At 51.4% G+C, this 12,927-nt stretch overlaps 1 protein-coding gene and 1 long non-coding RNA gene across 4 annotated transcripts in view; one reads left to right on the plus strand and one right to left on the minus strand.

The window, feature by feature from the left end:
• Window positions 1-4,518: 4,518 nt before the first annotated feature.
• LOC123355922 lies at window positions 4,519-11,562 on the plus strand. Its single transcript, XR_006575236.1, has 3 exons — window positions 4,519-4,721; window positions 10,580-10,705; window positions 10,839-11,562. It is a non-coding gene; the product is annotated as an uncharacterized LOC123355922 (long non-coding RNA).
• PRAM1 (PML-RARA regulated adaptor molecule 1) overlaps window positions 5,844-12,927 on the minus strand; it is a 31,357-nt gene continuing 24,273 nt past the window's right edge. For 2 of the 3 annotated variants that reach the window (XM_044998787.1, XM_044998786.1), the window contains 4 exons: window positions 10,469-10,631; window positions 8,978-9,011; window positions 6,871-6,905; window positions 5,844-5,980 (listed from right to left, as the gene is read on the minus strand). In XM_044998787.1, coding sequence (XP_044854722.1) covers window positions 5,976-5,980; window positions 6,871-6,905; window positions 8,978-9,011; window positions 10,469-10,631 — 237 coding nt within the window. In that variant the 3' untranslated portion in view covers window positions 5,844-5,975. Of the gene's footprint in view, window positions 5,981-6,870; window positions 6,906-8,101; window positions 8,188-8,977; window positions 9,012-10,468; window positions 10,632-12,927 lie in introns of all 3 variants that reach the window. The other variant, XR_006575234.1, reaches the window with a different exon arrangement.

The raw sequence follows: 12,927 nt of genomic DNA on the forward strand, positions 1-12,927 counted from the left end.
TGGTGGGCCTGCTGTGCACCCCTGACTCTCTCCCCCCATTGCCCCTGCTTGCCGGGAGCTGATCAAAAAAAGAAGCAACAAGCTACAAGCCAAAACTAGCCAACAAGCAACTCACAAGCCAATTAAGCCAAAAAGAAGCACAATTTCTGTGTTTATTTGGTGGGTTTGGCACATCAGCTGGGAGGCCGAGGACCCAGGATATGGAAAAATCCATGAAGTTAGCCCCCATTCCTGAGCCAATCAAGGCACATTGCATGGGTTGCCCTGCAGGATCCACAGTTTCAGGAGGATTTGTAGACGTGGGGATGAATGAGGGCAGAAATGGTGTTAGCCCATTGGGGCCTTAAGTAGGAATATTTTGTCCCCCCCCCCACAACACATAATAAAAAGTGAATAGGGGGCTCCCCGGAGCTGCTCAAGGCCCTAAACAATTGCTTAGTCTGCTTACACCAGCTCTGACTGAGGGCCTCCTAGTTGAACATAACCTTGGATCTGTCGATGGTGGTGACCAGATCCGGGACCCCAGCTGAGCCTGAACCTGTGGTTTTCCTGTTACTGGGCTGGTGGAGATTGTAGCAGGGCACATGGATACAGCATGTCCTGCTCCTCCACAGTAGAAACAGATATTCCTATTTTCAGTGCTCTTGCTCCCCCAGGGACAGGTGGGGCTGCACCACGTCTATCTGCCTGGGCTTGATGCACCACCTTTGAGTCTGAGGGCTCAACCTTGGGCAAATGCGGAACGTAGACGGTGGCTTCCTGAGCTCCATTTGTCATTCATGAAGCCTGGTGTCTATCCAGCCCCATAAAAGCCTCTAACCTGGCAGGAGGGCCTACCTGTGTCAGCTTGTCCTCTAATTCATTGCACCCTCCTGATGGACATGTGTGACATCATTCCAGGAGGTGTCTGCGGCCAAACGTCTAAACGGGGTGACATAGGAAGGGGCTGACCCCAGGGTTAGCTGGAGATCATATAAGGCAGTTTCCACTGCGCGAGCTTTATGTGAGTTGTCAAAAATAGTCTTGCAGGAAAGAATCCCAGGTGGTCAGTGGCACCCCAGTGTTCAGCAGTATCATGTAATTAGGACACGTTTTGTACAAAGTCTGCCTTGTGAGGTATCATTCTAAAAGTTTTGATCTGCCAGAGAGTAATATCTCATTGGATTGTATGTGTTATCGTCCTATGTGAAGTTATGAAGTTTGGCTACGTATGTGTTACTGAAACCTGTTGTGAGGTTGAAAACACCCACAAGCAGACTTTCAAGTACAACTGTAAAAAGGCCAAACAATGTTAATGGCTTAATGAGGAAAGGCACACAGGCACAAGGATTACCCTAGGAACTGTGTACAATAGACACCTCTCCAAGACAGCACTGCACAATGGGAACTGTTTGACCCAGGTCACAGCAAAAGAGCTTTCCAGCAAGTGGGAAGAAAATATAAAAGGGGGAAATGACATCATGCTGGTACCTCACTCTCCCTATAACAACACACCTGGAAACATGTGAGGGGCGAGGACTGAACTGTGGGAAGTGATGGTCCCAGGCTAGAGGGATTTTAGCCTGTGTATGAAAACCTGGGAAAGCCAAGGTAGCTTGTGCCTTAAGAATCTGACAGCCTGTTTATCACTCAGGGTGAGAATTTGCTAATTCATATCCTACCTAGCTAGTGTGTTAAGCTCAGTTTGCGATTTTGTTTATTTACTAAGGTAATCTGCTTTGGTCTGTTTGCTATCACTTATAATCACTTAAAATCTGTCTTTTGTAGTTAATAAACTTAATTTTGTTTTATCTAAAACCAGCGTGTAGAAATTATAACTTGGGACAGAAAGCTGTTGCATATATAGGTGCTGACTCCGTGGGTGTTCTGGGCTGGAGCACCCACAGGGAAAAAATGGTGGGTGCTGAGCACCCACGCTCAAGCCCCCTATCAGCTCCCCTCCACCGCCCCAGCACCTCCCGCCCACCAGCAGGCCCCGCCGATCAGCACATCTCCCTCTCTCCCTGCGCCTCCCACCCGTCACGATCACCAGTTTCACGGCATGTGAGAGGCTCTGAGGGGGGAGGGAGAGGAGTGAGGACTCGGTGCGCTTGGGGAGGGGGCTGGAATGGGGCATAAAGAGGAGGGGTTGGATCGGGGAGGTGGGGCAGGGTGGGGGCGGGGTCTGGGGCAGAGCCAGGAGTCGAGCACTCCCCGGCACATTGAAAAGTCGGCGCCTGTGGTTGCATCTCTCTCTCCACATTGAGGGAGGGGTCGACTTCTATGAGCGTTCACTGTCCAGTTCCCTGTGCAGCGCAAGACGGGGCTTTACACTCCAGAGGGGGGTGCGAGCCTTAGCCACTAGGAGGTGCCTTAGCTGAGCCTTCCCAGGCAGAGCTGATCTCAGCATGTGTGTGTGAAGCTGCAGTCGGGTGTGTCCCTACCTGTGTGAATGCTGGTGAAAGAGCAAAGCTTGGAGAGCTCAGCAACTTATCACAGCACCACAGTGTAAGAGGGAGCCCAGGCTGCTGGGTCAGGCGGGCTCAGTGGTACCCCAGTTCCAAGTGGCACCCTGGGGGGAACCCATCACAATCAGCACTGGGTGGTCCTGCTCTAAAAGGGGAGAGGCCCTGCAACATTCTATACCTTGGGGGAGCGTCCTGTAGCCCCTATATTCCTTATTTATATATAATGGTGATATTGCATATAAAACAGGCCGTGTGAGGTGTCAGGGGAAAGGCTATGATCTGTTGAAAGTCATTTTCCTATCTGAATATGTATCTCATTAATGCATATAAAGTTATGAGAATGTGTCGTATGGTTGTCACTAAAATATGCTGTGGGTTTGGGAAGCGCTGATACTAGCTCTCCAGATACAATGATAAGGGTGGTAACCAACACCCGGGTGGGTGCTGAACAGACCTCACCAGCCATTGTCCAGCAGAGGACCTACAATTCAATGACTCACTCACAGGAGCCACACTGGGGTATTGCTTTACCTTGTGACAGCAGTGCCCACCAGTCATGCCTGGACTTGTGTTCTCCAAGCACATGCACTAAGAGTATAAAACAGAACACAGGGGCCCCATGCTTGGCCTTTTCTCCTCCACCCACCTATGCTGCAAGGAACAAGGATACTCAGAAGACTGAAGATTCCAACAGAGGAGACTGGCCCAGGTTTCACGGGTGAAACCTGTGTATTATGACCTGCAATATCCAGTAGGGTGAGAAAAACTGCTTCATCTAGATGTTACCCAGTCTAATAGAGTTGAGAGGTTAGACTGCATGAATATATTTTATTTTATTTTGGTAACTAACTCTGACTATTTCCTATCACTTATAATCACTTAAAATCTTTGTAGCCAATACATTTGTTTAACTGTTTATCTTTACTAGTGAGTTTGCCTGAAGTGTTTGGTAAGGGTGCTTGATCAGGTTACAAAGGCTGGTGTATATCCATTTTCCATTGACGAAGAGGTGAACCAATTAATAAATCTGCACTGCTTGTCTTGAGCAGTGCAAGGTGGTATATTCCTGAGGTGCAGTGCTGGGAGCTGGGGGGAATCGGCTCTGGTGCTTTTGTCTGTGTGATTCGTGAGTGGCTCTGGGACATTCATGCAACCTAGCTGGGTGTGGGGCTCCGCACGCTGTTGTGCAGAGTGATCACAGTGCCTGGAGGGGTTTGCTGCTTGTCGCTAGCAAAGCGTTGTGTGAGACAGCCCAGGCTGATGAGAGTTCGGGAGCACAGCGGTCCCACAGACCCAGGCTGCACCCCAGGGATACTGTCACGGGCCCATGCTAGAGCCTCCTTGGCAAGCAAGCATCTGGTCTGTGGTGTATTCCTGGGGCTGGAGCATAAATAGGAGTCTACACTGGGTAACAGACGTGCTGAAGGATGAAGCTGAAGCCCTGCATGGGGCGGGGAGCTGACAGCTGGAGGCCCATTGCGGGGGGCTGACTGCCTGAGCCTGCTGGCCATGTGGGGCTGACTGCCTGAGCCCCGCCGGCCTTGGGGGCTGACTGCCTGAGCCCCGCCGGCCATGGGGGGCTGACTGCCTGAGCCCCGCCGGCCATGGGGGGCTGACTGCCTGAGCCCCGCCGGCCTTGGGGGCTGACAGCCTGAGCCCCGCCGGCCTTGGGGGCTGACTGCCTGAGCCCTGACAACCATGGGGGGCTGACTGCCTGAGCCCCACCGGCCTGGGGGCTGACAGCCTGAGCCCTGACAACCATGGGGGGCTGACTGCCTGAGCCCCGCCGGCCTGGGGGGCTGACTGCCTGAGCCCCGCCGGCCTGGGGGGCTGACTGCCTGAGCCCCGCCGGCCTGGGGGCTGACTGCCTGAGCCCTGCCGCGCGGGAGGAGGAGGGTTTGAAGCTGAAGTGGAAGTCACAGAGTCTGTTAAAGTCATGGAATCTGTGACCTCTGTGATCAAATTGTATCCTTAGAGGTGACCAATCAGCAGTTGGCTGCTTGTCAGCTGATTCCACAGTCAGTGAGTGTTTGTGGGGCATGAACTGCAGTTTCCCCAGTCAGCCTGGCAGTGTGGAGCTGCAATGAGCAAGGCTTGTGCTCAGCAACTCTGCAGGCCTTGGGTTCAGATCTCTGTATCTGACATTCTCACAGGTTCCCTGGGGAAAGAATTTGCAGAGCAGCTCCACATACGGCAGCGCAATGAACTGTAGGCCAGGCACCCAGAAGGCTCTCGTGAGGGGGTGCAATACCAGTGTGAACCCAGCAACTCAAGGTTTGTTTTGTAGCGTGTCTGTTCTCACTTGCTGCTAACTCTGCGGTGAAGATGGACCCAGAGCCAAAGGTCCATGTGTGAACTCCTGAGGGTCCTTGACGTTTGAGAAAACAGTCACGAGAACTAGTGAACGAGAGCAATGGTAGGAAAGACAGCTTGGAAACAAACTGCGTCTTTATTTGTCTTGCAGTGGTGCCTAGAGGTCCCAGCCGAGATCAGGTGAGCCCCATGGCGCTAGGTGCTGTACATATACATAGGAAGAGTCCCTGCCCCAAAGGGTTCACAATCTAACTGGACAGACAGAGGAGGAACCAGTATCCCCGTTTCACAAATGGAAAACTAAGGCAGAGCACGGTACAAAGATCGTACAGGGAGTCTGTGGCAGAGCCAAGAACTGAAACCAAATCTCCCAAATCCCAGGCCAGTGCTTTAATCACAAGACCAACCTCTGTCTCTGTGTGGCCAGCTGCCAGGGGAAGACTCAATTGGACTGTCACTAGCTCACTTGCAAAGAACAAGAAATTGGGCTTGTCCTTTTTTATTCCATTCTGAGCTATAAAGGCCTAAAGGGTTTTTGAAAACTCCACTTGTCTTTCCCCTCAGGCTATCAGGGCATCTCTAATTTTGCTACATGCCACCTTAGCGGGTGGCAGAAATGGAGCAGGAGCCTTCTCAGATCTCAGTTCAAGGAGTGGGGCTTTGAATCATTAACAAAGATATCCTTCCTCCCAACTGTTGTGTTGTATTTACACCTGTGTAACTCAGTGTTACTGAACTCTCCATCCCTTCTCAGTTGCTGAGGCTTCACATACTCAGAAGCAGAGATATCAGAATCTTCTCAGGAAAAATAAGACAGACGAGACCTGGATTTCTAAGCTAAACAACCAGCAAAATTTAAAAAAAACCCAAACTCTCAGGTCATCACCATTCTTTACACAGCTAAAAACAAGAAACACGGCAGATTGTTTATTTGCAGCTCACTTGTAACCTGTTTCTCTGAGCACTATTGTGGTTCCTGTCCTACTTTTTAGTAGTTTTGCTGAATGCAGGGCAAAATCCTTCCAGAGGCCCAACATCTTAAAATGAACCATGCTACCACGTTACAAGGGACACGTTGCCTTTGGAACACTAACTGTGGAGAAGGCAACTCCCAATTCGAAGAAGAAAACGTGCATTTAATGTTTTTCATGTTTCTGTCCTCACAGCCCCCCTCTGTTGGTGAGATCACTTGCTGGCATTGGTGGAAGAATTAATTTAATCTGAGGAAGATAAGCAGAGAAAATATGTATTAATTAGAGAGCTAATAACTAAAGATCTGCTGTACATCCGTGTAGGTACACAGAGCCGTTCTCCCTGGCTCCCTCTCTGCATGTCTGCCGGGGAGCAGTCAGAGTTTGCGAACCCACCAAACAACTGGCCAGGAAAAGGCGAAATGCCTCAGCCAGCCCAACCAGTAACATCCGCTCTCCTGTGGTTCTTCGTGGATTCAAGGGAGGTGGGCAGAGGGGCTGAGCTGAAGAGACAGTGGGGAAAAGCTAGATGAGAAGGAAAACAAAGTAGGTCAAATCTTCTGGGAGCTCAGAAACCTCTGGGGAGGAGAGAGAGAGATGGGGTCTCTCGGGGAAGAGAGACTGGGGAGCCGGAAACCCCAAAGAAAGGAGAAGGGGAGTGGGACCCTGGAGAGGGCATGGGTGAGCCTGCTGTCTGGCTCCTGGAGACTGGGCAATCTAATATACTCAAATTCCTCTCTACTATGAATAAGCGAATAACATGCATGTTTGGTGGCCGAAGAGTGACCAGATGTCCCGATTTTATAGGGACAGTCCTGATTTTTGGGTCTTTTTCTTCTATAGGCTCCTATTACCCCCCCACCCCCTGTCCCAATTTTTCACATTTGCTGTCTGGTCACCGAGGTGGCCCAGCATGGGCAGGTCTGGCAGGTCCCTCCACAGAGCAGTCTCAGCACTGCAAGGGGTGAAATTGATGCCATTAGCCGGGATGAGAGGTGGGGAGGAGGTGTCATGTCCAGACTCGGATCTCTCCAGTGAGCCAGGCTACCTGTCTCACTGCCGATTACCAGCACTTAGCCCTATAGTCACCTCTGAATCTGGGGTGGGGGAGGGGAAGCGAGGTTAGTTTGGATACCTACCACAAAAGGCAACGTCATCGTAAATGTCAGTGTCCCTATGACAGAAAAGAACAAGGTACTGTGAGATTTATGGCCTTTGAACAGCTGTTTTGCTTCTCTCATTTTAAACCTGCTGCCTCTTAATTTCTTTGGGGGACCCCTGGTTCTTCGTTGGCTGGTTCTTGTATTATGAAAAAGGTTAATTAAATTTCCTTATTCACTTTTGCCACACCTGTCATGATTTTACAGACCTCAATCATAATCCCCCTTAGTCGTCTCTTTTCCAAGCGGAACAGTCTCAGTCTTTTAAAGCTCTCCTTGTACAGAAGCTGTTTCATAACCCTAATCATTTCTGTTGCCCTTTTCTGAACCTTTTCCAATTCCAATATATATTTTATGAGCTGGGGCGACCACATTTGCCATATTCAAGATGTGGGTGAACCATGGATTTATATAGAGGCAATATGATATTTTCTATCTTATCTATCCCTTTCCTAATGATTCCCAACATTCTGTTCACTTTTTTCACTGCCGCTGCCCATTGAGTGGATGTTTTCAGAGAACTCTCCACAATGACTGCAAGATCTTTCCTGAGTGGTAACAGCTAATTTAGACCCCATCATTCTATATGTATAGTTAGGATTATGCTTTTCATGTGCATCACTTTGCATTTATCAACAATGAACTTCATCTGCCATTTTGTTGCCCAGTCACCCCATTTTTGTGAGATCCCTTTGTAACTCTTCAGTCTGCTTTGGACTTAACTATCTTGAGTAGTTTTGTATCATCTGCAAATTTTGCCACCTCACTGTTTACCCCTTTTTCCAGATCATTTATGAATATGTTGAATAGGACTGGTCCCAGTACAGACCCCTGGGGGACACCACTATTTACCTCTCTCCATTCTGAAAACTGACCATTTATTCCTACCCTTTGTTTCCTATCTTTTAACCAGTTGCTGATCCAGGAGAGAACCTTCCCTCTTATCCCATGACACCTTACTTGCTTAAGAGCCTTTGGTGAGGGACCTTGTCAAAGGCTTTCTGAAAATCTAACTACACTATGTCCACTGGATCCCCCTTGTCCACATGCTTGTTGACTCCCTCAAAGAATTCTAGTAGATTGGTGAGGCATGATTTCCCTTTACAAAAACCATGCTGACTCTTCCCCCAACAAATCATGTTCATCTATCTGATAATTCTGTTTTTACTATAGTTTCAACAAATTTGCCTGGTACTGAAGTTAGGCTTACCGGCCGGTCATTGCCAGGATTGCCTCTGGAGCCTTTTTTAAAAATCAGCGTTGCATTGTTTATCCTTCAGTCATCTGGTACAGAGGCTGATTTAAATGACAGGTTACATACCACAGTTAGTAGTTCTACAATTTCGCATTTGAGTTCCTTCAGAACTCTTGGGTGACACCACCTGGTTTTGGTGACTTATTACTGTTTATCAATTTGTTCCAAAATCTCCTCTATTGTCCCAGGTCAATCTGGGAAAGTTCCTCAGATTTGTTATCTAGAAGGAATGGCTCAGGTTTGGGACTTTCTCTCACATCCTGTGCAGTGAAGACTGATGCAAAGAATTCATTTCGCTTCTCTGCAAGAGCCTTGTCTTCCCTGAACGCTCCTTTAGCACCTTGATTGTCCAGTGGCCCCGCTGATTGTGTGGCAGACAGTCCTGGTTCTGATGTTTTGCTGTTAGTTTTTGTGTCTTTTTGTAGTTGATCTTAAAATTCTTTTCTGTCCTGCCTGATTATACTTTTACACTTAACATGCAAGAGTTTACGTTCCTTTCTATTTTCCTCACTAGGATTTGACTTCCAATTTTTAAAGGATGGCTTTTTGCCGCTAACTGCCTGTTTTACCCAGTCGTTTAGCCATGCTGGCATTTTTTGGTCCTGTAATTGGGTTGTTGTTTTTTATTATTTGGGGTTTACATTTAGTTTGAGCTTCTATTATGGTGTTTTTAAAACATTTCATGCAGCTTCCAGGCATTTCACTCTCCTGACTGTTCCTTTTAACATCCATTTAACTATTGTCCATTGTCAGCTATTCTGGTTAATCTTTACAGCTTGAAAAAAAAATTCTAACCAAGAGAAAACAAGAGGGAAAGGTGTCTGTACTCACAGCTGCAGCAGCGCCACCCTGGGGACGTAGCCATCTGGAACAGACAGGAGAAGGGACACATTTAATGGAAATGGAAATTCTCCCCCAGGCAGCGAAGGAATCAGGCCAGCAGACCTCTAAGGCCACAGTCCCAGCAGAACGTCCACTCTCAGAGTGGGCAGCCTAGTAGTGCAGGCCATGGATGCACAGAAATCAGTGCTGGGGCTGGAGACTGACATGGGCTGTATGGGGCTGCTGTAGGTGCCAGGCTCTAGATCTGGGTGTGCAAGGGAGGAGAGTGGCAGCCCTGCAAGCCTGCACCAAAACCAGGACTGGCCTGGAGAAGCTAAGCTGGATCCTCTGGCAGTGGCCAAAGGGGGCAGCAAAGTGAGAGACACTTTGATCTAGGGAAGCCCCACTCAGCCTGCCCTGTTGGCTGGAATCTCCCTAGCAAAGTCTGACAGTCTAGGAAGGGACGCCCCGTGCTGAAGGAGATGGGCAGAGTCTGCCTGCTATGAAGGCTGAAGGGCAGGGCAGAGGGGTAGCCACGGGACCGAGAAGAAGGTCCAGTGTGTGGCAGGGCCCTGGCATCTGGTGGCTCCAAGGCCCATTTCATCAGAATGTGAATGAGTGGAAATAGGGCTATTGCGAGTCTTGTGGCCAGGGGCAACGAGAACTCCAATAGGCTGGAGTTTCGGAGACGCCTCCAGGATTCAAACCCACCTGAGCATCCCTTTCCCATCCTCCTCCAACCCACTCATCCCTTTCCCTTTTCCTTTCCATCTCTCCATTCCCAGGATCTCCAGCCCACCAGCAGCTCCCCTCTTAAAGACACGTTGTGCACAGCACGGACGTTGCACTCGGTTGGGCTCTTGGCTGTGCCGGGAATGAGATGAAAGATGCCCTCCCCCTCACTCGGGCAAACACACATCCCACCAGGAAGCCCTGGAGCTCCTATGATGTGCAGGCTGCAGCTGGCCCAGGAGAGATGCCAGACTGTCTGCAGCCAAGGCCTCCAGCTGGTTTTCAGCAAATGCTGGGGCTGTGGGGAAGGAAAAGCAGGACACTGAGCTGAGCTTTTTGGCCCCGAAACTTGGAAATGTTTGAGATCTAGGATAAAACTTGGGTCTGTCTCCCCAGTGGCAGATTTCACAGGCTCATGGCATAGATTTCCCTTCAGTTCAAAATGCAGGTGTGAAGCCAGGTGTTTTACTGCCAGGAGCTGCTGACAGAGCCATTAATAGCTCATCTCCATATCTGCCCAGCTGGCATGTATACCACGTCCACATACCCACCCCGCTCTGTGTGGGGCTGTCTCCCTCTAGTGGTGGTGGGTCACAGGGAGAGGCTGATGCACCTCCTACAGCCATGGCTAACAGAGCTGGGTGCGTTAGTTCAGGTGCTAGCAGGGCAGGCTTTTTAGAGCCTCACATCCCAGGTTTGATCCCCGGTACCAGCAACCCGCCCGAGAAGCATGGCAGTACACCGGTCACCGGAACGCCTCAAACTTACACTTCCACTGGTTGTTCCGGCAGAGTATTCTCTCGGGACTCGTTAACTGAATGACATCCAGAATCTCTCCTCGTTTGAGCGGCAGATTCTTCCCTCCCCCTTTCTTCTCAGCCACGTTGGGATCGACCATCATGCGGGTCAGAGTGCGGATTTCCCCTTCGAACTGTAACGGGAGCAGGAAGGAGACACGCTGTAAATGGCTCCATGGCTGACAATGGCTTGAGGTGCTTGTGCGAGGTGAGTGCAGCCAGACAGCTCTGTCATGGCAGCGTCATTCCTCGGGGGGGTCACTCCCAGGAGGCCGGGTGGACTAGGAACTGTTTCCCCAGCCATGGTGACCTGGTTTAACATACAATCACTTTCCCTGTAGGTGGACGGAGTTGGGGGCACAGCAGCCCTGAAGGTGCCTCCATGCTGAGGCCAGGCTCTGTTTTACAGATCCTTGTTTCTCACAACTGGTGCTAACCTTCATACCTGACAGCAGCGCACCCATCACTAGCATGTCACTCCCCATACGCTCCGCAGGAGCTGCCGACAGCCGCAGGGAGCAGGCAGGGACGACACTCGTGGACGTTGAGTCTGGGGTAGGCCAAGAGCGGCACTGAACAGGGACTGCGGTTGGGATTTGAGTCCCTCACAAATCCAGCTCACGTGGTCAGAGTACCAGAATGGACCAGCAGACTTCGCATCAGCCATCACCTCATCTGAGAATGGGAGGGAATCCGCGGAGAGGCTGACGGAGAAACAACTTGGGCCCTGCGGTTACTGGTGCTCTCGAGCTACTGGGGAGCAGTGGGGAAAGTCCCTTCCTCTGGAGAATGGGTTGGTGCTAAAAGTGCCGGGCTAAGCATCAGGAGACCTGGGCTCTAATCCTCGCTCTACCAGGCTTGTTATCTCAGCCTTTCCGTGCCTGGTTCTCCACGGGGGAATGGCCCTAGAGCTGCTCAGAATGCTTCTCCTTTGGATTCATCGAACTCTAGACCTTTCACAGGAATGTGGCGATGTTGATGAAATTTCAGTGGGAATGGAGGCAGGTTTCTGAGGGAAGCCGGCCTGGTTTCCTGTCAGCTCTCTCGCCTTCCCAGCTCCCTGACTGGGGGGGCAGCCGTCGAGCTGGGACCCTGGAAGCCTCTGCTTGAGCTGGGATTCTTGGGGCTTCTAGGATGGGAGCCGGGAGCCAGGGAAATATTTCTCAAAGGTTGGAACATAACCTTGTTTTGATTTTTTCTAAGCAGCGTTGAGAATCCCAGTCCATGGGAAACTGACATTTCAAGATACTGTTCCGATGTGGAACAATTCCTTTTTTAATTTTGGAATTTTCCCTGGCAGGGAATTCTGGGCTCTGACCCCACTACAGATAACACTGCCCTACCTCATCGGGTAAATTCCTGAACTCGAGGCCTGGTCTCTGTTAAGGGAATTTGCCCTTTTGCAACTGCATCAATATAGTCCCTGGTCCAAACCTCTAAGATAAATGTCCTGCACTGGCACAAAGTGGGGTGTAATTTGGTAACTTGCTTAATACCTGTCTTTGTGCTCACCTCATGCATCCATACTAGGGGTTTGCACACAGCCCCACTCACCCCTTCCCACATCCCCGCTTGCCCCCATCATCCCCTCCCACGTCCCCGCTCACCTCCGTGATCCCCTCCCACATCCCCGCTTGCCCCCTTCACCCCCTCCCCACGTCCCCGCTCGCCCCCGTCGTCCTCTCCCCACGTCCCCGCTCAAACCCGTTATCCCCTCCCCACAAACCCCACCCCCTTTGTCCCCTTCCACGTCCCCACTCACCCCCGTCGTCCCCTCCCCACTTCTCTGCTCACCCGTCGTCCTCTCCCACATCCCCGCTTGCCCCCATCATCCCCTCCCACGTCCCCGCTCACCTCCGTGCTCCCCTCCCACATCCCCGCTTGCCCCCTTCACCCCCTCCCCATGACTCCGCCCGCCCGTCATCCTCTCCCACGTCCCCGCTCGCCCCCGTCGTCCTCTCCCACGTCCCCGCTCGCCCCCGTCCTCCCCTCCCCACGTCCCCGCTCAAACCCGTCCTCCCCTCCCCACAAACCCGCCCACCCCCTTTGTCCCCTTCCACATCCCCACTCGCCCCCGTCGTCCCCTCCCACGTCCCCGCTTGCCTCTGTCGTCCCCTCAGACGTCTCCACTCACCCTGTCATCCCCTCGTCATGGCCCTACTCACCCCTGTCATCCCTCCCATGTGCCTGCTCGCCCCCGTCATCCCCTGCCCCGTCCCCACTCGCCCCCGGTCATCCTCTCTCATGTCCCCTCTCCCCCCCCGTTGTCCCCTCCCCACGTATCCGCTCGACCCGTCATCCCATCCCACCTCCCCACTCACCCATGTCCTCGCTCACCCCCATCATCCCCTCCCATGTCCCTTCTTGCCCCCTTCTCTCTTCATCTCCCTTCCCCCAGCCTCCTCCCAGATCGTGGCCCATTTCCCCCAT

This window comes from Mauremys mutica, chromosome 24, assembly GCF_020497125.1.
Source record: "Mauremys mutica isolate MM-2020 ecotype Southern chromosome 24, ASM2049712v1, whole genome shotgun sequence".
In the NCBI taxonomy this organism is placed as follows: Eukaryota; Metazoa; Chordata; order Testudines; family Geoemydidae; genus Mauremys; species Mauremys mutica.